This window comes from Microcaecilia unicolor, chromosome 9, assembly GCF_901765095.1.
Source record: "Microcaecilia unicolor chromosome 9, aMicUni1.1, whole genome shotgun sequence".
In the NCBI taxonomy this organism is placed as follows: domain Eukaryota; kingdom Metazoa; phylum Chordata; class Amphibia; order Gymnophiona; family Siphonopidae; genus Microcaecilia; species Microcaecilia unicolor.
Genome location: NC_044039.1, coordinates 206,866,325 through 206,894,101, shown reverse-complemented (window position 1 = coordinate 206,894,101; position 27,777 = coordinate 206,866,325). Strand labels below are relative to the sequence as shown.

Genomic DNA, 27,777 nt, shown 5'->3' with positions numbered 1-27,777 from the left:
TTGTTGTTTTTTTTGCAGTTCATATACGATGAAGTGATAACGTGGTAAGTAATTCCCTTTATAAAATGTAAATTTCCCCACCAGTTTCTCCTTCTAGGATAGGTAGCAGGCGAATAAATATTTTATTTTCATCTCCTTTTTCTGAAACAAGCCAACCAAAGATGAGGCTTGAATTGCTTCGCCTGCTAGCAATGCATTTTTGCAGAATAAATATGAGAATGCTGGTGATGACTTGAAATTTTTCTTTTTCAGGTGGGAAAGCCTTATACTCATCATTATGTACATGTTTTACATACTTATTATGAAGTAAGTCTATTCTTTCATTCCCTTCGGTATTTCTTGTTCCAACTCTTCTAATCTCCAGTAAAAGACAATTTAGAAAATCTCTCCCTACCCTGTCCTAGAAATTTATATTATCCTCCCGTTTTAGTACGCACTTACAAGTCTCAAACTCCACCACCACTACCACCCAGTTGGTACGTCCAGGTTGCACAGTTACCACAGCTGACCCCCAAGTTTGTCTCTCTTTTTTTTTTTTTTTTGTTAATTTTTATTAGCAAGAGAAATGCACAAGTGTAACCATTAACATAAATGCAACAACAATACACATCTAGTATGGGTTTCCCCCAGTTAACAATGCTACCTAAAGAATACAAAGAAAATACGATATTCATATGCACCAGTCAGTGAAAAGTGTAGGGGTCAGTACTGGTGAAGTCGACCTCCAGTCAAATCCACTAACCCAGTTTATATAACATCTGATATAATAGTTCCCACCCCTCTTTCGTAACCATATCATGCCATATTCTCTTGCACATATTTCCATTTTTCTCCTCCCCCCTCCCCCCATGAGTGTATTTCACAGCTACCCAGAGCGAGGACAAATGAATAACTGTCACCTGGTGTGTGCATGAACATTCACTGTAGCTAGTCCCAAGTTTGTCTCTTGACAGGTATTGTCGATCTCTGCAGCCATCTTCTTTCCCCGGTTATTGCATTCTCCTCAAAACCTGTTGACGCTGGATTATAGACTCGCACAACCTACTGCATTGCACCTATAGGCCAGAGGCAGAACCAGAAAAGCCGCCGCTGTTCTATCTACATGGCGATTCTATGGGGGGAATTTTATAGGCAATTTGAGTTTGTAGACCAGCATTTTTCAGGCTCAAGCGGTAACTCCAAATTGACGCGCGTTGGGGGGCGCTTAGGTGCCTACACGACTTAGTAAAAGGGCCCCTATCAGGTACTCTACCATCTCACTTAATCTATCATTGGCATGAAAACCTTCTGAGCTTTGAAAAACACACAATGGAAGTTAAAAAAAACAACCCTCAAAAGTGTTTCAATGTATTTTAAACAATACTGAATTTTTAAAACTTAACTTTAGTGATCTCACAGTATTATTTTGTACCACGTAACGCAATGAGGTCAAAAAATTTCTAATTGTTTAATATCAGCAGAGAAAAAAATACACCTATTTACTGTTCAGTGAACCAGAAGGCAAACTATTTTTCTATTGATATCATTAACTATCAGAGGAACGGACAGTTTAACTTAGTCCATTTGATTTGTCCAGCTAAAATTCTCACCACTTTGTATTGTAACAGATAATTTTTTGTTTGTTTTTTTACACTTCCAGATACAACATGAAGATACAGAGGTTATTCACAATCAAACGAAAGAACGTAGCAAACAGCAGCACCATTAACAATGAGCTGCAGGATGGTAATTCATATTGTGACCTCACTGATGACCCATCAGTGCCATTGTTCGGGACAGGTAAGGCTAAGCAGACAGGACTTGACTTATCATCACGGAGGAAGCCTTGGTTTAAGAGCCAAGCACGAAACGCATCTGCTTTGCACAGAGCCAGGAGACGCTGGATTTAATATTCACATTCCATGAAGCATATACAGAACGTAAATAAAAATAAAGCAGGACGACGTGCATAGAAATTTGATTGTCTGCTCTTGATCCAAAGACAGCAGAGCAGATCACAAGATTAAAATGTATCAAGGAACACATTTAAAAAGCCTGAAAAATAATGTGTTGTATAAGCTAAATCTCATAGGATTACCCCTAAATCAGAGCTTCTCAACCCAGTTCTCGAGACGCACCAAGTTAGTCAGATCTTCAGGGAGTCCATGAATGAATATACATAGGATAGATTTGCATACAATGGAGGCACTGCATACAAATTTATCTCATGCATATTTATTGTGGATATTCCTAAAGTGTCCTTTCCCTAAGCCGTAGTAACAATTGGCCTTCGCATGCCCTTAAGTGGGTTGTTCCCATGCACTAAGGCCATTTTTACCATGGCTGTAAAACCTCACTTTTTTTTTCTATTAATGGCCCTATGCTAATGCTATCCACAAATGGTAAATAAAAAGCTAAGAACATAGAAGATTATTGGAATCTATCACATATTAGTATGGTTCCTCAGCGATGCTCTTCCCAGATTATTTCAGGGGAATTCAAACAGCATCATCTTCATTGATACCATAAATAACTGTAGATCGTTCTCCTCATTTATTTATATATCATAAATTTATATTCATTTTCTTAGTTTTTTTTATTTTTATCAATTTTTAAAAAATATATAGCATCAGCTTCACTTATCTGAATAATAGCGTTTCAAGGCACTGATTACTCCTTTTTGAAACGCTATTATTCAAATAAGTTAAACTGATTTTTTCTAAAAAAAAAAATTATAAAATCAAAAAATCTAAGAAAATGAATATAAAATTGTGATATATAAATAAATGAGAATAATCTACAGTTATGTATGCTAATGTTGCCATTAGTACACAGCCATTTTTAAAAATTACCTTGGGAGCACTTACCACTACCTATTAATGAGGTCGTAAGGGTTCCTGTGTTATCCATACGCTTAACCAGTTAGCTCTTTTCAATGTAGATGCGCTAACTGGTTGTGACAGAAATGCCCCTTCTCCATCCTTAAATCGCGCCCTCAGAAAAACCCCACCCCCCCTTAAAAAAATTACTTCATGGTTAGCGCGTGCACGTGGCAAAACTAATATGAAATGCTTTAGCACATCCCCAGGTTAGGCCTTTTTTGCTTTGTTAGGCAGCTTAGTTAAAGGGCCCCATTATCCCTAAGTCTGAATAAACAACCTGGCTTTGTATTGATTTAAAATGTTGTGTGCTGTCCATGGAGCATTGATAAAGCCAGACAGACCGTTGCATCCATGGTTTTAAATCGTAATACGATATGTAGGAAAGTTGGTTGTAATATTTTTTTTTAAATACTGTATTACTCTGAGATTAAGAGCTTCACAGTTACTTATCGACTAGGTAATGGCCATGTATCAAACCTACTCTTTTCATATTAACAGTTTAGGGATTGTTATCCATGAATTCATCAGTTTGCTTTTCGTGTCATGTAGACAGCGATGTTGAAATAGAATTCCTTTGACGTGCGTAGGTCTTTCCTTAGCTAAACTGGATTTTCACTGTTTAACAGAGTGGATCTCAGGATTGCGTTCTGACAATTGAACTAAGCTACAAACCTGTGGACTTTATGTTGGGAACGTTTACATTCCATAGACATTTTTGAGTCAATATTCAGCCAGTGACGGCGTTTTATTAAACACTAATCTAGCCGCCAGCTAGATTAGACCTGGCTTTTCAGTGCGGGCCATATCAGATCATCGGTGCCACCTGGAAGTTATGTGGCATAGCCAGTATTCACTGCCGTACCCACATAGGTAACCAGACAAAGTCCTACTTGCCCAGTTAGTTTCAAGTTTAATAATCATTTGATATACTGCCTATTGGAAGTCCTTCTAAGCAGTTTACGTACATCAATAAAAACAGGTTAACAAGAGGAAAGTAAGAAGAACTATGGAAGTTATTGACTGTTTACAGTCTAGAGTATGAAGGCCCATCTCTCAAGTGTCTAAATGAGGATTTGGACAAAGTGGAAAGCATTATTTCTTCATTCAGATGGAAGACTTTACAGTCTGTAGTAAAAACTTGAAGGACAATTTTATGCTGATAGAATTGGGTATATGGTTTGCACTTTATTTTATTTCATTGTATTTTATTTGATATGTCGCCTTTCATAAAAAACCCAAACTTATCATAGATGTTTTCAATACTTTTTTATGACTGAACATAAAACAAATGTTCAAACAACACTTAAGCTTTGAAAGTTAGCTTATAAGAAAAACGAGAGGCAGGGAAATGCAGTTGCGTAACAATAATTATCCAGTTAACAATAATTAACAGTACATATGTGGAATAAAAGGCTCTTAAAACAGGACTGGTATGCAGGTGTCCCTCTGGATTGATAAATACTGTTAACAAAATGAACCTCAAACCTCCTAGCAGGGAATCATACAAAGTTATTACTAAACCCCTGCTTAAAATAGGAGTAGAGTACTATCATGGGTTCTATTTAAGAGAGTCAAGAGAGAAAAAATCCCAACGTAAAAACTCATAAAACATGAGAAAACCGATGGGATAAAAAACTCAATCCTTCTCTCAAAAATTCTATATCAATCTTACAAATGGACACCTATCATCTAACCATCCTGAAAAACTGACAAAAGCCAGTAAAGGACTGTCTAAAGAGAACCCTCAAAACAAGGATACACCCTGAGATATGCTAAGGTACTATTTGTTGTATAATAGAGCAAAACAGTGGTAAATATAAAACTTTTTTTAACATTTTAACATTTTAAACCATCTTGAAACTTTGCTTATACATTCTGCAACAAGTAGAAACCCACTCAGGCTTAACCCCAGATATCACAAGTGTGGAATACTTAGCTTTAACCAGGTGTAACACCCACAGGCGAAAGACTATAACCAAAAATCCCACTCTAAGGGACTCCGGAGTCCTATATGGTTGCTGCAGCGGCGAAAAAACGCCAGCCCCTCGACAAAAGCGCCTTGTTTCGCCAACCTCGTGGCTGCCTCAGGAAGAGCGCTACAAAACCATCTAGATAAACCAAATTAACACTGAAAACTAAATCGTCAGCTGTATGGAACCTTAAAGATGGCGGGACAGAGAGGGAAACTACACGAAGCCGCCGACGTCGCTATCACTTCCCCCCCCCCCCCCCGAGGTCGCCGCTACTGCTCCCCCTCCCCCTGAGGTCACCGCCGCCTCCACCCGGCCCGAGCACTCTCTTCGGTATTGAACTTACATCGGCAAAACGCAGCACGCAGAACAGCTGAGCTCCCATCGCCCTTTCTTCCCTGCCTGTGTCCCACCCTCGCCGACGTTACGTCACACGAGGGCGGGACACAGGCAGAGAAGGAAGGCCGACGGGAGCTCAGCTGATCTGCGTGCTGCCTGCGTTTCGCCGATGTAAGTTCAATACCGAAGAGAGGGCCCGGGCCGGGTGCAGGGGTGGTGGCGGCGACCTCGGGGGGGGGGGGGGGGGAAGGGGAGAGGAGAGGGCCTTGCCAAAACCCCATACTAGCCCGTTTTAACGGCTAGTAAATGAAATATTGTACAGCTGTCGTAGCAGGGTCATGGCCATTAGTAGAGCATCAGATTGAAAACCTATATTCTTCTAGTGGAACTCTTCTGAGCAGCTATCATGAAGTCTTGGGTGGGCTGAGCAATGCCAAGAATACATGCTAGAGACTGCTCAATTTCCAGGCTATGAGGGCCAAAAGCCTTGAGTTTATCTTGTTGGGCAGACTAGATGGACTGAACAGGTCTTTATCTGCCATCAACTCTACTATGTTACTGTGGATGAAGAAGTCAGCCCTCCTGTTGAGTGATCAGTTCTGGGATCTGAAGTAATTTTCATTGAACTAGAATTGCAAGCTTGTGAAGAAGAGGGAAACAGTACTGTTGAGGCCTGTAGGGTGCTATGAGAATCATTACATAATGGCTTTTCTGAAACTTGTGCAGTGCTTTTGTTATGAGTGGAATTTGGGGGGTAGATGTAAAGAAATGACCCAAGTAGTCCATGAAATTGTCAGGGCATCTGCAATGAGGCATAGGGGAAAGGGAAGAATGGAGCATTAAAGTGGAAGCTTTGTGTCCTCTTCACTGGCAAAGAGATTGATTCGATTAGAGAATTTTAAACAAAATGTACATACTGTGTAAACAAAAGTGATGAAACATCTTTGCCCTGGGGACTACTTTGTGAGGTGCTCTAGGGCTCACCGCTCTCTCCCCTATTGTTCAATGTTTATTTCAGTCTGTAGGTACTGTCTGAGTTTATATGTTTTGTCATATGCCGATGATATATTTTTATTATGTCCTGAGTTGAGTTCTTTAGAGGACACATTACAAAATTTGAAAAAAAATATTTCTGTAATTGATATGTAGACTGTTACAAATTTTTTTGAAGTTGAAACAAACGGAAAACCAAAATTTTATGATTTGACAATTTTGAATCGGTACCAGTTAAGGATTTAACTTTGGAGTCAGGTGAAATTTTGAAAATTGAAAAAGAATCAAGGGCATTGGGTGACTTCTTAGATTCTAAATTAACTTCTGAATCTCAGATTAACAGTTTAGTTTAAAAAGTTCTTTTTCAAACTGTGTCCATTAAGAGCTATAAGGTCATCATTGAGCAAGGAAAGCTTTAGGGTCATAACTCAATCAATATTCCTTCTACAATTGGATTATTGTAACTCCTTAACTTAGGGCTTCTTTTACTAAGCCGCACTAACGAGTCTCACACGGCAAATGAGAGTAAGTTGTTTTTTTTTTTTTTTGTAATTGTCCTTGAATGAATGGTATGCTCTTTTCTGGCCGTACTTTGTAGATCTTTTTCTTCTCTTTGGAATTTCTTGTTTTAGTTTGTAAACCACCTAGATCTGCTAGTTACTTAAGGCAGTATAGCAAATTCTGAATAAACTATAAACTACAGTATCTTTGCAACTGCAAAGACAACTTTTGCAGAACACTGCAGCTAGGCTTATTTTCATTTGGGCAAATTCCGGAGGGCTTCTCCTTTTGTTGGAACCCTTACATTGGCTTCTGGTTAATTCTTGAACAATGTTTAAAATTGCCTGTTTGATCTTTAAATCCTCTTGTGGCCTAAATTCTGAAGGAGTTATGATTTTGAATATTCCAAATAATTAGTCTACATTACGCAAAGTTCAAAAAATGAACTTTCCAGTAGAGAAAAGAGTTCGAAATAAGAGGCAGCTAGAACTGTCTCTTCCCTTTCAAGGGACCAAGTTTTGGAATAATCTTCCAAGACAGATTGGAGAACTATCTTCCTAAAAAACGTATTTGTTTTTTAAATCAATGTTTTAATTTATAATGATATAACTGATATTTTATTTATTTTATTTATTGGGATTTATTCACCGCCTTTACGAAGAGATTCACCCAAGGTAATGTACAACAAGTACAGTTCTACATAGAACTTACAATTTTGTTAACAGCATAACAATAGTAAAAATGGTCAAATATAAATACAATATAAATTGAGGTAAACTTGAAGAAAGCAAATTGAAACCTAATAATAGGACTACCATGCAACAGTATCAAAAATATCCTTATTTAACAGCACAGAAATTCAAATAACAGAGATATAATACGATGTCATTATAATACTAATGAAACATCTAATAAGCACATATTAGAACATTCCAATAACATGGATATGATGCAAATGCTTTTCTACAACACAGCTTACCATGTAGCCGAGAGGCCATGTGCAGATATATAGATGGGGACAAGATGGGTGGTACGGAGTCAGTTGGGATAAATAGATGGGTGGCTAAACTCTAGGCAAGTTCTTTGTACAGTTAAACAAGATATAAGGAACTGGTTTGTTAGTGTGCGTAGCAAGCTAGTCTGGGTGCAGAGTGCTGTATAATCACCCTATATATTAAAGGCTTGGGAGAAGAGCCAGGCTTTCACCTGCTCTCTGAAGTACAGATAGTCTTGAGTTAGACCTAGAAACTCTGGGAGTAAATTCCAGAGCATGGGGCTACTACTGAGAAGTCTCGCTGGTGGGTATCACATTGTACACTTTCTTTTGATGGGGGTACAGATAGTGATGCTGCTTGAGAGGACTTTAGAGGTCTCAAAGGTGTGTAAAGGGCTAACTTATTCTTTAAATACTCAGGCCCATTGTGTCTGAGGACCTTAAAAATCAAGCATTAAATTTAGTCCTGTAAGGTATCCAGTGTAGTTTTTCCATGAAGGGTGTGATGTAATCATGCTTCTTGCAGCCTTCTATCAGTCGGTACTGTAGCATTCTGAATTAGTTGGAGCTGATGCAAACTCTTTTTGGTTTGTCCAGTGTACAGTGTATTACAGTAGTCTAGTCGTGATGCTATCATGGCATGGACCACTGTGGTCAGACTCAACCATTTCAAATATGGAGAGAGCTTTCTAGCTACCGCAGGTGAGGTATGGACCACTATGGTTAGACTTGTCTTTTCAATATATGGAGAGAGATTTATTGCTGCTGCAGGCGATAGAGACAATTTTTAAAGGTTGCTTGAATTTGTGAGATCAGGGTGAGTGATCAGTCTAGCAGTATCCCAAGATTCCTGACCTGTGATTTTAGGGGGCGTTCATACTTCCCAAAAGATATTTTTAAGTCAAGTATTTGTCCACTTGTTTTAGGTACCCAAAGAGTCTCTGTTTTGCTTGGGTTCAGGCAGAGTTTGTTCTTTGCCCATTCCTGAGTTTCAGTTACGGGCAGTCAGTTTACTCAAGGCTGTGGGTAGATCTGGTTCAGTGCATACGAGTAAGTTGCACATCATCATCATAGATGTAGAATTTTGTGTCCATCGTCGATGGAAATAGGCAGCTGAAACGATATCAATGAAGAAGATACTGGTGTCTTAGGAAGTAGGATGTTGCACAGTGGTAGTACGTTCTGTGCTGAAGGGAACTAGTTGGCAGGATCAGATGGTTCTTCCGAAGATGCACTGATGTTTTTCCGCAAAGATTGAGCCCAAGTACCTCATTTTATCAGAAGGAACATCTGTACTGGTCTTCTTGTGCTCAACTAGCTTTGTGGCTAGAGTTGATGCAAGTGGCCTCTACTCGTTCAGCTGCAGACGCTCAAGAAGGGGTTGTTATGTGAGCTTCGATACCTCTAGGGCAGTGGTTCCCAAACCTGGACCTGGAGGCACCCCAGCCAGTCAGGTTTTCAGGATACCCACAATGAATATTCATGAGAGAGATTTGCATGCACCTCCTCCACTGCATGCAAATCTCTCTCATGATTATTCATTGTGGGTATCCTGAAAACCTGACTGACGGGTACCTCCAGGAACGGTTTGGGAACCACTGTTCTAGGGCCTCTGCTCTTTAATAAAAACAAAAACTGGACTCTTATGGCCACTGTGCCAAGAGGTTGAAGACTATTCCATGGAAAAGGACTGGTCTGCACATAAGTAGATGGATTCTGTGCAGAGGAAGCCTTTTTGTGAGAGGATTTCAAGAGAGTTGACTTTTGGGCATCCAAATTTTCTCTTGAGTCAGATATTCAGTACTTTTGGTCTTATTCTGGACTGAGAGACAAGCCGTACAATGTGTGCGCCAACATTCTGCATTTTTCTGCCATGTTTTGGGCATGGATGAAAGCAGGACTTAAGTGACATATAAACAAAAGAAGAATAGGAGAGCTTTGTTTCACGTCCATTTGGCTAAGTGGAAAAAACATAACTGAAGGGCAGAGCAGACTGCTGTGTGCGAGAAGGGGCTATGCATGCTCAGGACTTTGCATTTTGAGGCAAAACGCCAGAAGAGCAGGAGCGACATCACTCCTGCCTGGGGACTCCCTAAACCACCAGGGAATTAAGCTATGACCAAAGGGGGAGGGTTCCTTTACGGAGTGGGGGGGGGGGGGGTTAGTGCATAAGGGCAGGTCTTGTTCGGGGGGTGTCGTCTGGATCTGGAAGGGGAGCCTAGATATCATAACTGGGAGATCATCAAGCCGTGATTTGGCAGCCCAGTGCTCTGGGGTTGTAAAATAGCTGCAGCATTTCACTGGGGTTATTTTACCGTCAGCATAGGGTTATAATGCGACTTGTGGTGCGCACCCGATATACGCTGCAAATCACATTATAGTATTTACATAGTAATGAACTGCTTTACATGCATTTGCATGTTATGGGTTATATGAATTATTTATAACCCACTTAGGGCCCCTTAGCAGCTGTAAGCCCAATGCGGGCTTACCGCTTTCTAAACAGGAAGCACCGCTGGCTACTGCAGCAGCCCGGTGGTACTTCCCACCCCCAGCGCGCCGTCATATTTATTTATTTATTTATTTATTGCATTTGTACCCTACATTTTCCCACCTATTTGCAGGCTCAATGTGGCTTACATAGTACCGTCAAAGGCATTTGCCCAGTCGGTGGATAACAAATACAAAGTTGTATAGTGATCGTATGAGGTATAAGTGGAGGGTCGAAATGGATGAAGATTGCATGTTGTCCTGTGCGATCATAGTCATGCTGTGTTGGTAGGTGAAGAGGGTTACGTGGGGTCGTTGGGGTAGGCCTAGGCCTTTTTGAAGAGGTTGGTTTTTAGTGATTTCCTGAAGTTCAAGTGTTCGTGGATTGTTTTCACAGCTTTTGGGAGCCCATTCCATAGTTGTGCGCTTATGTAAGAGAAGCCGGCTGCATAAGTTGTTTTGTTTTTCAGTCCTTTGCAATTTGGGTAGTGTAGGTTTAGTAGGTAGGATCTTGATGACCTGACTTTGTTTCTTATTGGTAAGTCTATGAGGCAGGGGCGTAGCCAGACAACAGATTCTGGGTGGGCCTATGCAAGAAGTGGGTTAGGCACCAAGTGTTCTCTTCTCCCACACCACCACCACCACCAAAAATATATCTCAGCTGGCAGGAAAATGCTTCTTTCCACCATGGCAGTCTGCAGCAGGCATGGGCTGAAAACTGAGCATGTACAGGTGCCGATATCATGGAGAGTACCATCAGAGGGAAGTCTTCAGCTGACGGAGCTTGAGATCCCCACCAGCTACCGCTAAATGTGTGCTACTGTTGGGTGGGCCTGAACTCTAAGTGGGTGGGCCACGGCCCATCCAGGCCCACCTGTTGCTACGCCACTGCTATGAGTTCTGTCATGTATTCTGGGACTACGCTGTTTATGATTTTGTGGACTGAGGTGCAGATTTTGAAGATGATCCATTCTTTGATTGGGAGCCAATGCAACTTTTCTCGGTGGGGTTTGCCACTTTCGAAGCGTGTTTTTCTGAATATCAGCCTGGCTGCTGTATTTTGGGCGGTCTGGAGTTTTTTTTTATGAGTTGTTATAATAATAATAATCTACATGGCTTAGGACCGTTGATTGTATTAGGTATCGAAAAGTTGCTTTTGGGAAGAAAGGTTTTAATCGTTTGAGCTTCCACATTGAATAGAACATTTTCTTATCCAGTGCTACAAAAATATATTTATTTTTGTTGCGCCACTGTGTACCAGGCAATAATCAGGCAGTGCACAGTGCGAAATCCCTTTCCGCGACCTCAGTGGGTGGCAGTAAGGACTCCCCCCTGAAATGGCCACGCAGCAAGTGCTCCACACGGCCATTTGTTACCGAAAAGAAAGACCTATCCTTTTACTCACTGCGGTAAAAGGGGGCCTCGGCACGGCTCAAAAACACACGCCAGTGCAGGCCCACTTTTGCTGTAGCTTGGTAAAAGGGATCCTTAATCCTTACCATTAAGTTCAAAGTGGGTAACTGTACTAAGGGGTACTGACTACATATCAGGAATTATAAATTGTACTTATTTGAAAGGAATTCAGTTAATAAATAGGATGTCAAAGCTTTCCGAAAAGAGAGATAATGAAAATTCAGTCGAACAATCTGCAGCAAAGAATTCCAACACTTTACAGAATAATAGTGACATGAATTATCATGAACAGATTTAAAGTGTTATCCCTTTACAGATGGAAATGCTAAAATAAGACTATCTTTATTCTGACTGTAATTAGTCGTACCAGCCAACTAAGCAAAGACATAAAAATTCTCTGGAGAATAACCAAACAAGAGTTTAATGAATTAAACAACAAACTTTAAAGACAACTCTGAGCCTTATTGGCAGCCAGTGTAACTGTACCAACAAAGGTGACACATGATCAAATCTAGACTTTCCGTATATCAGCGGCTGCTGTGTTCTGAATTAACTGCAATTTGATCATCAATTTAGAGGAAACTCCTAAATACGGAGAATTACTGTAGTCTAGTTGTGAAAGAGTCAGCAATTGGACAAGTATCATAAAGTGCTCTGTAAAAACAAGAACGGACTAAACGCAGCTGTCTAAACTTAAAAAATATATATTTTTAGTTAAGAAGTTGATTTATGGCTCTATACCTTAGAAGAGTCCAGCAACATCCAAAAGAAAGTCCATTCTCCAAAGACAAAAAAAATCTGGAATCAGCTCCTGATTTAAACCAAACAATAAAAGCAGGGCCGCCGAGAGACTGGCCCGGGGCAAGGGCGCCCCGCCGCTGCCGCCCCCGTCACTCCCCCCGCTGCTGCCATCCCCTGTCGCTCCCCCCACCGCTGCTGCCCTCTGTCGCTCCCCCCATCACTGCAGTCCCTGGTCTCACCTGCCTGCCTCCTTGGCTCCGGGCCCCCTGCATTCGAAGCAGCAGTCGCAGATCTCCTCTCTTCTGGCCTTCCCTCCCTGTGTCCCGCCCTTGTCTGATGTAACTTCCGGTTTTCACGAGGGCGGGACACAGGAAGGGAAGGCCAGAAGAGAGGAGATCTGTGACTGCTGCTTCAAATGTAGGGGGCCCGGAGCCAAGGAGGCAGGCAGGTGAGACCGGGGACTGCAGCGCCGGTGGCCTGACCCCGGCGCCGGGCCCCCCTTGGAGGCCCAGGCCCAGGGAATTTTGTCCCCCCTGCCCCCCCCCCCCCCCTCGGCGACCCTGCATAAAAGTTTGGTTTTATCAATGTTACTACTACTACTAATAATAATAATAATTTCTATAGAGATACAGATGTAGAGATGGGAGTAACTAGTGAGGTAATTAAATTTGCTGACGACACTAAGGGCCCCATTTACTAAGCCTCGCTAGAGGCGCATTACTGCTTTTAGCGTGTGCTGTGTAGGCACCAACAATATTCCTAATTCTGTGCACGTACTAAAAAGGCTAGCACACCTTAGTAAACAGGGCCCAAAGTTATTCAAAGTTGTTAAATCTCAAGAGGATTGTGAAAAATTACAAGAGGACCTTACAAGACTTGGAGACTGGGCATCTAAATGGGAGATGATGTTTAATGTGAGCAAGTACAAATTGATGCATGTGGGAAATGGGAACCTGAATTATAGCTACGTAATACAAGGTTCCAAATTAGGAGTTATCAATCTAGGAAAAGGATCTAGGCATCATAGTTGATGATACGTTGAAACCTCTGCTCAGTGTGCGGCAGCGGCTAAGAAAGCAAATTGAATGTTAGATATTATTAGAAAAAGAATGGAAAACAGAAATGAGGACGTTATAATGCCTTCGTATCACTCCATGGTGCTACTGTACCTTGACTATTGTGTTCAGTTCTGGTCACCGCGTCTCAAAAAAGATATAGTGGAATTAGAAAAGGTACATAGAAGGGGAACAAAAATGATAGAGGATGGGATGACTTCCCTATGAGGAAAGGCTAAAGCGGCTAGGGCTCTTCAGCTTAGAGGAAAGACGACTGAGTGGAGATATGATAGAGGTCTATAAAATAATGAGTAGAGTGGAACGGGAAGTCGTGAATCGCTTGTTTACTCTTTCCAAAAATACTAGGACTAGGGGGCACATAATGGAGCTACAAAGTAGTAAATTTAAAACGAAGCGGAGAAAATATTTCTTCACTCAACGTGTAATTAAACTCTGGAATTCGTTGCCAGAGAATGTGGTAAAAGCAGTTAGCTTAGTGGGGTTTCAAAAAAAGTTTGGATGGCTTCCTAAAGGAAAAGTCCATAGACCATTATTAAATGGACAAGTTTGGGGGAAATCCACTGCTTATTTCTAGGATAAGCAGCATAAAATGTATTGTACTCTTTTTTGGATCTTGCCAGGTACTTGTAACCTGGATTGGCCACTGTTGGAAACAGGATGCTTGGCTTGATGGACCTTCAGGCTGTCCAGTATGGCAATACTTATGTACTTATGCTACTAGATGTACGCAGCGCTGTACACATATGCAGGTACTTTCTCTGTCCCTAGAGGGCTCTCAATCTAGGTTTTCTTTTTGTACCTGGGGCAATGGAGGGTTAAGTGACTTGCCCAGGAGCTGCATTGGGAATCAAACCTAGGTTGGCAGGATCAAATGCATGTTTTGCATCTCATTAATGTGTAACCTGCAGTGTCTTAAATATTGCTGCAATAGGGCAGGACAACCTGCATTAGTGCCCTTTAAGATTCCTCTTTTAAATGAGGCGATGTCATCCGTTCAACAACATAAATTCCTGAATACTTGAAGTCAGTTTGGCTTCTCATGATAGAAAACTGATTATTCCTAACACAGACATGGTGGTTTTTTTTTTTTAATTTTAATATTCTCCTAGACCAACATTTGAAGAAAGAATTTTGCAGGAGAACAGGGTGCCCTGTACAAGGGTTGCAATTGACTCCCTCCCATCCTTCCCCCCCCCTTCCTCTAGCAGCTCGTGCATTCTCATGGCTGCCCCCATGTTGATAATAACAAAAGAGAGGGAACAAAGTACAAACTAAAGTCCAAACAAAAAAACAGCACCACGGGCCTTTAAAATGGAACAAAGTTCTTTAATGAATGAGCCTTGACCCGACACGGGCCGTGTTTCGGTGACTAGCACCTGCGTCAGGGGTCACAGTGATGACGTGGAAAACTTGGGGAATAACTCGAATATTTTCATCTACAATATTCCTTACCCCACGTCTCATGTAGTAAAAGCTACAAAGCACCAAGGCACTTTCACTTTCTGTATCATCACTGTGACCCCTGACACAGGTGCTAGTCACCGAAACACGGCCCGTGTCGGGTCAAGGCTCATTCATTAAAGAACTTTGTTCCATTTTAAAGGCCCGTGGTGCTGTTTTTTTGTTTGCCCCCATGTTGAGTCAGGCTAGGCAAACCTGGAGAATTCACATCCACATTTGGGAGTGGAGGGGGAGTATATAGAAGGGGCTGGGCTGGGCATGCTTGGCATGCTTTCATCTGTCATCTCGGGTTATTTATTTATTTATTTGTAGCATTTGTATCCCACATTTCCCCACCTATTTGCAGGCTCAATGTGGCTTACATTGTTCCGTAATGGTGATATCACCAATTCCGGAACAGAGAAATACATAGTTAAGATGGAGATGACAAAATGGATTAGATAATCAGGTAAAGAAAGTTCATTTTCGCGATGAGAAATAAAAGGTCTAAGATTAAAACTTCAATCGTGATAAATCAGCTTGAACAGTCAGAAATAATAAACTCCAATCGTGAAAAGATTCCATCCTAGCTTGATTCCTCGGGCTTTCACCCATTTCACCCTCCTGTAGTAATGGCCCTGATCTAGGGGCAGCTCTGTCTACTGAGCCATCCTGATTTTATTTGCATTTTAGTAGTTTGACTTGCAGACGGGGACAGTAAGCATTTACTTTTCCTATCAAACGTATAAATGGCAAGAGGCGTACTCACTCGCAAATGCGCAGAAGAGACCCTCTCTGTCCCGCCCCCGCGTCAATATGTGATGACGGGGGCGTGACAGAGAGGGAACCTGCGCACCTGCGAGTGAGGGAACGGCAGCTCAGATGAGCTGTGTGCTGCGTTCCGGCGGTTTGAATAGTGAAGCCAGGTACCCGGCCCGGGTGGAGGGGTGGCGGAGGGGACTCCGGGGGGGGGGGGGGGGTGGCGGCGGCAATCCCGGGGAGAGGTGCGGCGGCGACCTATCCGGGGGGGCCTTTCAAACCCCCCCCCCCCCCGCCTTCATTTACTAGCCCGTTTTTACGGGCTCAACAGCTAGTAAGTAAATAAATGAAACTCCCTTTTAATATAATCTGATCTCTAGTGTGCCATTTTAGAGTACTTTTCGTTATCTGCTGCCCTTATGTTGTACTTGACCAGCTTGTCTTACTGCTCACAGGATGACTTTGCTTCAGATGTTATTTTAAGCTGCTACCGATGTGCATCATGTTACCTTTCAAAGGAGTCGTTTGTTACCTTTTCACAGTTGCTATGATTATTTTTCACACCGAGCTAGTTGGAGATAATTAGGGAAGTCCATTTGGATATTAAGCTGCAGTTGTGTATGTGAATTTGTTTTAATGCTTAGGTTTTGCTTAATGCCTGCTCTGGGGGTTCTTCTGTCCCACTTTTTCCATTAGTGGCTGCTAGATGCTTCATTAATCCTTGCTGATGAATGTTTTTCTCGGTTTTTCTTTGCATTCAGGCTTAGGCTTTGTACTAATAACTTCTGGCTGCTGTCTTTTAACATTTCTCAAATTATTTTCTTCCTACTGTAACACAAGATAACAAAAATATAGCTTTTAAAAATCAGAATGTGTTCATTAAAATTATACTGACCTTGCATGGTGCTTCCTGCTCTGTTTTCCAACTCTGTATATCTCCTGTCTGTTTAGCCTTGCTTTTTTCCATGCTTATTGTAGTTTATAGGAAATGGTGCATAAATAACACTTGCGTGGGTTGTCACTTAAATAACAGTTGTGTTGCATAGCATAATCTTCATGAGACAACTCTTCAGTTGACCAGTCTCCTAACATCAAGTTAACAGCTAAAGGTGCCAAGCCCTAAGCATGCCTAATCGTTCTGATATAAATTATTATTAGGAGTAGCACAATGATTAGAGTAGTGGGCTGAAAGCCAGGGAAGCCCAGTTCAAATCCAACTGGGCTTGTGACCTTGGGCAAGTCGTCTAACTTTCCATTCCTCGGGTACAAACTTAGCTTGTGAGCCCTTCAGGGGAAGGGCAATATCTACTGTTCTCAGGGCTTTTTTTGAAGGGATAATCAGGGGTACTGAGTACCGACACCTTTTCCATTGTCTGCTAAAATTGACCTGTGGACCCCAAGGTTTAACGAAAGAGCTCAGGCTCTACACACCAATTCGGCCTTGTCATAGATTCTGTGACTGGTTGCAGGGGGCCTGGCTGTTGAGGGGTGGGTCCCTCATTGATCACCCCATCTCTGAAGGGTGGCCTAGCATTTGAATACTGGCACCTTTTTTTTGCTAGAAAAAACACACTGACTGTACCTGAAAGTAACTTGCCTTCAGCTGCAACTTTAAAAAAAAAAAAAAAAAAAAAAGGCATGAAATAACTCCAAATAAAAATACTTGTACTGCTTTATTCAAATTTACAGGCCAAATTTTCTTATGTGCATTGCATCAGAAGAGGGGAGATACAGAGCTATAGACAAGCATTCAGCAAGAAAGGGGTGACTGAGGAGTGAGAGAAGCCATTGATTGTCTCCTTCCCCTACTCCTTAAGTACCTGCCAATAAAAACAATAGAAGCAGAGAGGAAAGCAGCTGACCTGCTTAATTCAAGCTCATAATTGTTCTCTCTTGGAGGAGGCAGCCTGAGGCAGGGAGGTCTAAACAGACAACCCAATGGTATTTCAAGTATCAAATTCACCATGGAGAACAAGAATGACGAATGTCTTCTCTTTCTAGATGTTATAGTAAGAAGTGGACAGATGGTAGCCTGAAACACACTGTCTACAGAAAACATACTAACATCAACTGCTGCCTGCATGTGGATTCCCACCACCACCTAGCTATGAAGAGAGACATCTTGCAGACACTGGTGGCCAGAGCAATAAAAATGTACAATTGAGACAACCTGTAGGAAAGAAAAGAACAGTCTCTGCGACACATTACCTGTCACTTGCTACAGCAGAATGGCTGCCACTCAGAATCTGGAACTAATGGACTCCCCCCCCCCCCCCCCCCCCCAATAACACCTACACTGTAGAATTGCTGAACACAGTCCAACAACAGAATGGAAGCTTGTCGTTCTATCTCACATCCAGAGTGGACTGACCGCATAAACTATTGCATACACTGGCATGAGTTTAGAATTGCCCCCCCCCCCCCCCCACAGCTGCTGAGGTGTGTATGAAATCCCTTACAACTGTGGCTGTTTATACTTATACTAGCCGTTAAGCCCGTACCAACGGGCTAGCTTTTTGTTTTCCTATGGCCTCCCTCCCCTCCGTCCACCAACCCTGCTCTCTCCCCTGCCCTCCCCCCAGCGTCTGTTTCCCTCAGTTCCGCCCCCTCCTTCCCTCCCTGCTCCCTCCTCATCCGATTTCCACGCCCATGTCCAAGCCCTCCTCCCTATTGGGCTGTACTACTGGTGGAGGCGGGGCTTGGACTTCTACACTCTCAGCGTTCCGACTCTACTGCGCATTTGCAGGTGAGTCAGTCACTTGCCATTTATATGTTTGATGGCCACATCGTAGAAGAAAGGCTACAAGAACATAAGAGTCATCATAAACACAATACAGACAAATCAGCCATAGCCCTCCATTCATACTGTCAGATTTAATGACACAAGGATCCTGGAAAAAGAAGAACTTTCGTGACCCAGAAAGATGAATGAAGCAGTAGAAATAACAAGATACCCTTTCAACCTTAATAGAGACAAAGGTCTTAACATAAACAGTGTTTGAAACCCCCTCATGAGGTAAATTTAGCATCCAACAAATCAGCACAAAAGACCAATGACTTTTCCCGCCTTCAAAAGTTCAAAATCGATTGTACAGAGACCAACAGCCTTTCCCCCTTCAAGAGTTTAAATGTGATTGGATAGACCAATCTGGATCAGCGACTACCACACAAATGGTGCCATACAGCATCACCCTGAAGAAAGCCATAGAAAGAAGGCTGAAATGTTGGTCAAGACACATTACCACCCTGACAGCTGCAAGAAACAGCTCGTATGGATGGTGATGTCATGGACCCAAAGAAAGAGAAACCTCAGCACACAATTTATTTATTTAGATTTAGCTTGCATTTTTTTTTAGTAGTAGCTCAAGGTGAGTTGCATTCAGGTACACTCGGTATTTCACTGTCTCTAGAAGACTTACAATCTAAATTTATACGTGAGTCAGTGGAGGGTTAAATGACTTGCCCAAGATCACCATGAGCAGCTGTGAGATTTGAACCACACGTCCCTCATTGTCAGCCCATTGCTCTATCCTATTGGCTACTCCTTCAGTGTAAGAATGCAACTGTAATGCCCAAATACCCATTCAGAAGAGGACAGAGCATGAAAGGAACATACTGGTCTACATGTTCAAATAAATAAAATAAAGATAATATTGTCAATTGCAACCTATTTAAATTACCATAAACAAAAGGTCACAGATATGGACTGCAACAGTGTTTATTTCATGATGGAATTAATATAACCCTTTGTGATTAACAGTAAAAGTAAAGCAGCAGTACCATGGCAAGAACTCTGTAGTGATGGTGGATGAAATCATTTGCTCTAGTCCTCCCAAGTTCAGATTCCCAGAAGCTGGTTTACGAATAATGATTACCAATAAGTTTGGACCGAGAACACGACTACGGATGGCCAGCAGGCTCATAATTAATGAGGTACAGTATGTGTTCAGAAGCACAAAGCTTGAAGGGTTATCAGAGTTGAAACTTTAAGAACTGTAGATCCAAAGGACTTCTAAATGAAGAATTTTGTTTATTTTACAAAACTTAGGGCCCTGTTTACTAGGGTGCGTTAGTGTTTTTAGTGCGCCTACTAACCATGTAGGCGCCTATAGGGCTATTGTAGGCACATACATGGTTAACGTGTGTTAAAAATGTTAATGCGCCTATATTACTGCTTAGTAAACAGGGCCCTTAGATCTTTCGGTATTGAAAATCAATTAGTAGATAAGTAAACAGCAATGATTTTCATGGTCCTTCCGTTAATATATTTGGACAATTCAACCAATGCCACAATTTATTATATTTTCTGTAATAATATGAACTTATTTGATACCTGTAATTCAGACTTCCCAGTTCCCTTTACACTTGTGAAGGGCAATTCTACAATCTAGGCACCTACATTTCTGTGCATAAATATTTAGAATACTAGCACTTAAATGTGTATGTCTGCACACACACTCAGAAGTGTTAGCAGGAAACCTAAATGCTGTTCTGCAAATACCCACTTAACTTACTTAGCATGCATTTTCAAGGGAGGTGTACACATAGGCAGGACTCCCATTTATACTTGTAACTTACAGAATATTGTAAGTTATGCACGTCCCTGCCACATTTAACTTCACACACTTAGGTCAGCTCTATGGCTGGTGTAAGTGATACAGGGTTGTACTAATATTCTGTAAATGGAACTTGTGGGCCTAAGTTCCATTTATTTATTTATTTATTATCTCATTTATACCCCACATTTTCCCAACTGTGTCAGGCCCAATGTGGCTTACATTGCACCGCAAAGGCGGGCGCCAATACAGTAAATTAAGCTAATACAACATTAAACCTACATAAGAAATAATGGAGAGGATGGGGAAGGAAAGAAAGGAACAAGGAAACCAGGGGAGAGGAGGAAGGGTGGATGAGTCCAAAATTGTCATTATACTGATATGAATCAAGAGGTGGAGACACATGCCGAGTCTTTGGGGTAGGCTTTTCCAAATAAGTCTTAAGAGATTTTCTGAAATGTAGATGATTGTGAATTGTTTTAATAGCTTTTGGAAAGGAGTTCCATAATTGTGACCTGATGAAGGATGAAGTATATGTGGTTTTTATACTTCAGCCCATTGCAGGTTGGATAATGAAGGTTAAGGTATGAATGGGATAGTCTTAATGCATTCTTGGGTGGCAGGCTGATTAGCATAGGATAGGCTCTTACTTTGTGGGCTCAGGGTGCCTAAAATGAAAGTGTTCACTTATAGAATTGCTCCCAAAGAGGCTAAGCTGTGAGGCCAAGTAAGCACCTGATTTGAGGCTGTGTGATAGAGACATATCCTTTTTTTTTCTAAAGAAATCTGTGTTTTTATAAAATAGCATCACAAAAGTTGACAAAATTCCAACTAAACTGAAGCGTGTACATTTATTCCTTCTTGGGAAAAGGTGTAAATATACGTAGGTAAAATACATGCCTAGGTACATATTTTATAAGCTACATGTGTACCTCATGAGTCTGTCTAAATTCCTCTCAAACTTTGCCCCTGAAGATACATAAATGTGGGTTGCATAAAAATATACGCATACCCAAGTCACTGTCGTCCTGTCTCCATCTCTCTTTCACGTCCAAAGTCCTTGAAAAAGTCATGTTTAATCAACGTCCTTCTCGGACAAAATACTAGCCCTGCACTCGCGGCAGTAGGGCTTCAGTGCTCACTTTAGCACAGAGACAATGATGGCAGCCCTTCTCAGTAGAATTCATTCAGAAAATTGACTTGGCAGTCTCTAGACCTTTCTGCGGCTTTTGACCTAGTTAATCACTCTCTACTTCTCTCCCATCTTTCCGTCCTGGGCATTTCTGGTGAGGTTCTTTCCTGGTTCACTTCTTTTCTATCTCATCATTCTTTTCAGTCATCACTTCCTCATTGTCCTCAGACTACAGGGAACTTCACTGTGGTGTCCCTCAGGGTTAAGTTCTTTCTCCTCTGATTTTTCAATCAGTTTCTCAGTCCCCTCTCAGCTCTTAGTCAGACTTCAGAAATTTCAACTTGCTTTTATGCAGATGACATTCTCCCAGTGGCGTTCCTAGGTGCGCTGATACCCGGGGCGGATCACCGATGCGCCCCGCCCCCCCCCCGGGTGCAGCCCCCCCCGAACAGCGAGACCCCCCCGGCGAAAGAACCCCCCCCCCCGGGTGCACACCGCTGGGGGGGGGAGTGCCACGCACCTGTCGGCTCTTCTTTTCCATGCTCCCTCTGCCCCGGAACAGGAAGTAACCTGTTCCGGGGCAGAGGGAGCATGAAAATGAAGAGCTGACAGGCGCGCGGCACCCTCCCCCCCAGCGGCATGCACCTGGGGCGGACCGCCCCCACCGCCCCACCTTGGTACACCACTGCATTCTCCCCATTTATCCAAGTTGCATCAGACGAGGGCGGGACACAGGGAGGGAAGGCCCAAAGGGAGGCAAATCCGATCTGCCGCTGCTGCGCTTTCAGTCACGGAGGTGACAGGTGAGGCGCTGTGATGATTTCAATGCAGGGGGCCCGGCCCGGTGGCAGACGGAGGAGGGCGGGTAGGGACTGCGTCGGGGGTGGGGCCAAAAGCGGGTGAGATCGGGGACTGTGGTGCCGGGCCCCCTTTGGAGTCCCAGACCCAGGGAATTTTGTCCCCCCTGCCCCCCCCTATCGGCGGCCCTGGCCTCTGGTGATGGCAGTTCTCTTGACCAAGTTCTGATGGAGTTTGTAACTTCTGAAATGAAGGGAATATTGAACCCTCCCATGATGGTTATACTGGACACCCTCTGGCAGGCACTTAAGAGGCTGAACTCTTCCGTTGCAAGATCAACACAGGAAACTGCAAATTTGGTCTCTACAGTGGAGCATCTTTCTAAGTTGGTGGATAAATTAAAGCAAGATTTCATGGAACAGGTACAAAAATCTCAAATTGGTATTTCTGAGCTTAAAGATAATGTAGCAGTTACTATGAAAGATAATTTGGTTATTCATTGGAAAATTGAGCAAATTGAAAATTACAATAGACATTTGAATTTGAGGATCTTAAATTTTCCAAGGCCTGTTGGAGTCCTTCCATTGGAACTGTTTAAAAAATACCTTATTGAAATTTTAAAGATTTCTCCTCAGCTTATTCCTCCTATTAACAAGATATATTTTTTGCCTATGAAGAAGAAATTAGGAAGGTCTCCTGAAGATTTTGAGCAGGTTCAGGAAGAAGAGAAGTTTAATGATTTAAGAGATATTTCCTTGATTTTAGAAGATTCATTATCTGACGTTACCAACAGAGCCACATTACTAGTATCATTTGTATTCAAGCAGGACTTTAATGCGATTTTGAAATTGTACTTTAAGAATGCTCAGAAAAAGTTTTGTGGACACAAATTGTGGCTATTTCCAGATGTTATTAAATCTACTCAAGACAGACAAAAGCGCTTCCTGAATATGAGAGAAGAAGTAAAGACGTTGGGTGCAACTTTTTTACTGGCGTGCCCTTGTAAATGTATGATGCAGTATTTGGGAATGAAATATTTTTGGGGGGAGGGGTTTGCACCAGAACAGCTTAGAGCCTTTCTCGACCTGAAGAGGGTGACTAGTAATGTAATATCCACTTAATCAGTTGCTTAAGATTATATAGCTGTGGTTAAAATTCAGGCTTGGGCCTTACTTCTTAATTTTAATGTATACCTAATTCTAATTTGATCTCCTTGTTTTACTAGCCACTCTCCTGACATTGGTGGTCTAAGGAAGGGATTATTATTTTTCTTATTATATTTTTCTTCTTTTCCTTTATTGTAATAATTTTTTCAGATGTATTCTCCCAAAGTTTCATGTAACAAGTGGATACTTGTGTTGAGTATTATGATTGAAAAATAAATAAATAAATTTAAAACAGAACTCAAAACTTTCTTGCTTATAGCTCTGCTACCTGAAAGCTATCCGGTCCTGAGATGAGCCTGAACGATTTATCCCCCTCATGCACAATACCTTTCTATCCTATCTGCATTGTAGTTCATCCCCCTCTTACCCTTGTCCAGTCAAGTCTCCCCCTCTCCTTTCTTTTTTCTTCCTCTTTTTCTTAGAGTGCAAGCCTCCTAGAAATCATGGTATGATGGTGGGATAGTAAATTCTTAATAAACTTGAAACTTGATAGGCATATTGTTATCTCAAATATTTTACATCTTACGGTTGTCTTTTTAAAATTAAAATCACAAACACCAGAAAGCTTTATTTATTTTTGTTACATTTGTACCCCGTGCTTTCCCACTCATGGCAGGCGCAATGCGGCTTACATATTGTATACAGGTACTTATTTGTACCTGGGGCAATGGAGGGTTAAGTGACTTGCCCAGAGTCACAAGGAGCTGCCTGTGCCTGAAGTGGGAATCGAACTTAGTTCCACAGGATCAAAGTCCACCACCCTAACCACTAGGCCACTCCTGTCTTCTGATCACATCTGTGTTGGAATAGTGGATTTTCATTCATTGTTATTTACTCTGATAGAATTGATCAACTTTTACATCATAATATTTTTCCATTGGACCTTGAATTCAATACAGGAAATCTCAGCCTTATGAGCACAGATCTTAAACTGTAGCTTGTGATGAGTTGGCAGAGCTAATTGTCTACGTCTCTGCGATTTTTAAGTTTGAACCCGCAGGGGCTCCCACGGGTGAGGCAAAGCAGGTGGATCCTCTGGTTAAGGGGATCCGGCATCTGCCGCAGTCTTTCCCTATGAATAAGGATCTCAGGGACATGGTCTTGGCAAAGTGAAATTCGCTGGATACCCCTTGTGAAGTTGCTCGGGCCATGGCTAAGCTTTATCCAATTCCACAGGAGGATAGGGAGTCCCTGAAGTCTCCCACTGTGGATTCGGTGGTGACGGCAGTGACTAAAACGACTGCCATCCCGGTGGATGGTGGTGCGGCCCTTCGTGACTCCCAGGATAGGAAGATGGAATCTCTTCTCAAGTGTAGCTTTGATTTATCGGTGCTGGCGCTGCAGGCATCCATCTGTGGGGGTCTTGTGGCTCAAGCTTGTTTTTGCTGGGCAGAAAAGATGTTGGATGATTTGGTGTTAGAGCTGGTTTGGTGCAGGAGTTGGCCAAGCCGAAGATGGGCTCCTCTTTCTTGGCTGATGCCCTTTATGACTTCCTGTGTGCTTCGGTGAAGAATATGTCCCTCGTTGTGGCTGCGCGGCAGGCATTCTGGCTACAGGGTTGGGCCGCAGATTCTGCTTCCAAGTCCAAGTTGTGTTTTCTTCTCTTTAAAGGTTCCATGCTCTTTCCGGAGGAGTTGGATAAGTTGTTGTGCATGTTTTTCTTTCTTCATTTCTTTTTCTGCTTTGTTATCTATATACTGTTTGGTTGGGTTCTGCACAGGATAGATATACTATATCCAAACTCAGGTGTTCTCGGTCTCCTTCTGCTGGTAGGCATTCATAACCCAAGTGTCTTGACTGGTCTGCAGGGTCTAGAGGAAAGAAAATTAGCAGGTAAGGCATAATTTCACCTTTTTGAGATGTTGTGACCAGAATTGCACAAAATATTCGAGGTGTGGTTGCACTATGGCGTGATACAAAGGCATTAGCATGTCCTCTTTTTTTTATTTTCCATTCCTTTCCTAATAATACCTAACATTCTATTTGCTTTCTTAGCCGCTGCTCACACTGAGCAGAGGGTTTCAACGTATCAACGATGACACCTAGATTCCTTTTCTAGGTTGGTGACTCCTGATGTGAAACCTTGCATCATGTAGCTTGATGTTGGAGGGTCCTTGAAGGGGAGATGGTGTCTAGGCTTTATATTTGGGGTACCAGTTTTCTGCAGCAGGGACAGAATGAGGATATAATCCATTATGCTAACTGGCCTTTTTGCTTTTTGACTAGCTAGCAAAGGGAATTTCAAAATGCAGTTAGATGCTTTTAGGTCTTAGCATGAACTCAAATATGTAACCCCTGCTCTTGAAACAGTTATGCAACCAAAAAGGTGGGAATATGAGCCTGGCTAACCAATGACAGGACCAAAAAATTGACTTTCAGAATAAACAAAATTTAATGATTTTTAAACAAATAATAAAACAATTCCACATTTTAAATTATATTACGTTATTTAAATAAGGTATATGCTAGTGTTAGCGCATACAGTGTTGTGTGGAACAGTTTAGCATGAATTAAGCTGTAAGTGTATATGCCACAAAAACTCTGGGCAAGTCACTTAACCCTCTATTGCCCCTGGTACAAAATAAGTACCTGAATATATGTAAACCACTTTGAATGTAGTTGCAAAAACCTCAGAAAGGTGGTATATCAAGTCCCATTTCCCTTTCCCTTATGACATCACAATATCAGAAGTGAGCCAGGTATCGGGCAATCAAGCTATTGTGACATCATTGATGAGGTTGGCTCTTATTGGTGGAATGATTGGAGGAGTAGTCCAGTGGTTAGTGCAGTGGACTTTGATCCTAGAGAACTGAGTTCAATTCACACTGCAGCTCCTTGTGACTCTGGGCAAGTCACTTAACCCTCCATTGCCCCCTGATACAAAATGAGTACCTGAATATATGTAAACTGCTTTGAATGTAGTTGCAAAAACCTCAGAAAGACAGTATATCAAGTCCCATTTCCCTTTCCCCCCTTTCCCTTATGACATCACAATATCAGAAGTGAGCCAGGTTTCGGGCAATCAAGCTATTGTGACATCACTGATGAGGTTGGCTCTTATTGGTGGAATGATTGGAGGAGTAGCCTAGTGGTTAGTGCAATGGACTTTGATCCTAGAGAACTGAGTTCAATTCACACTGCAGCTCCTTGTGACTCTGGGCAAGTCACTTAACCCTCCATTGCCCCTGGTACAAAGTAAGAACCTGAATATATGTAAACCACTTTGAATGTAGTTGCAAAATACCTCAGAAAGGCGGTATATCAAGTCCCATTTCCCTTTCCCTATTTGAAATTCTACATGGAATGTTGCTACTAGTTCCCCAGGGTCAAAGGTCACTTCACTAACCACTTGGCTACTCCTCCACTAGCCATAGGCGGTCGGTGGCCCAACTGTTTGGGGAGGCTAAAGGGGGTGGGGTTAGGGGTGGAGCTTAAATCCATAATTGTCTGATAACACACAGAAAAAGTAAATAAAAATAAGTCACAATTAATAACTTTTATTAAATATAGATATTAGATATGTATCATATGTCAAAGAATAAAGTGGTTGCTCAAAGCATATACTAACCACAATCGCTCAACTGCAAAACACTATGCACAACTTTGTGCAAAAACACACTCAGAACCTTACTGTACCATAAATATTACACTGGGCAGAACCTAATACACCAATATACCACCCATACGGAAAACGCAGACCGTCAACAATATGAAACAAGGGATCATATCATCACAATTCTCATGTAGAGCCACAAAACATCCTAATTCATATTTAATGTGGGATAAAATGCCATAAATAAGTAAATAAATATAAACTTTTAATGTTGAGCACCTGATTCTCAAAGTGGACATATTCCAAACACTATAATGAAAATAAAATGAACTTTTCTACCTTTGTTGTCTGGTGACTTTGTTTTTCTGATCATGCTGGCCCAGTATCCGATTCTGCTGCTATCTGTCCTCTTAACTCCGTTTCCAGGGCTTCCTTTCCATTTCTTTCTTTCCTCCTTTCTTCATTTCTTGTCCTCAGCTTCTGCCTATTTTCTTCATCCATGTGCAGTTTTCTCCTCTCATCTCCTTCCTCACTCTTCCCTCCCCTCTATCCATGTCCAGCATTTCTTCTCTCTCCCCTCCTCTCCCCTGCCCTCCATCCACCCATGTCCAGTGACCCTTCTCTCCCCCTGCAAGCACCCATACACAGCAACCCTCTTTCCCCTGCCCTCCATCCACCCATGTCCAGCAGTGACCCTCCTCTCCCCTGCCCTGCATGCACCCATACCCGGTGACCCTCCTCTCCCCTGCCCTGCATGAACCCATTATACCCAGCGACCCTTCTCTCCCCTCCATCCACAAATGCCCTGCGACGCCCTTCTCTCCCCTGCCACCCCCTCTTGAGTTCTACGGTGAATTCTCCCTCCCTCCCTCCGGATCCGGTCCCGGTCCCTCACACCGACCTGACTCTTCGAATTCTTCGGGGCAGGCAGTCTTGCCAGCCCGCTGCCAGCGCTAACTCTCCCCCGCTGGCGCTGCCGGCGTTTGCGCTTCAAA

The 27,777-nt window shown here is 42.3% G+C and overlaps 1 protein-coding gene across 1 annotated transcript in view; it reads left to right on the top strand.

The window, feature by feature from the left end:
• Nucleotides 1-27,777, top strand: part of SLC24A4 (solute carrier family 24 member 4) — a 198,162-nt gene that overhangs the window by 124,265 nt on the left and 46,120 nt on the right. Inside the window, exons 7-10 of the mRNA XM_030214085.1 lie at nucleotides 19-44; nucleotides 253-306; nucleotides 1,640-1,779; nucleotides 19,338-19,510. Of these exons, the coding sequence (XP_030069945.1) occupies nucleotides 19-44; nucleotides 253-306; nucleotides 1,640-1,779; nucleotides 19,338-19,510 (393 nt within the window). The remainder of the gene's footprint in view (nucleotides 1-18; nucleotides 45-252; nucleotides 307-1,639; nucleotides 1,780-19,337; nucleotides 19,511-27,777) is intronic.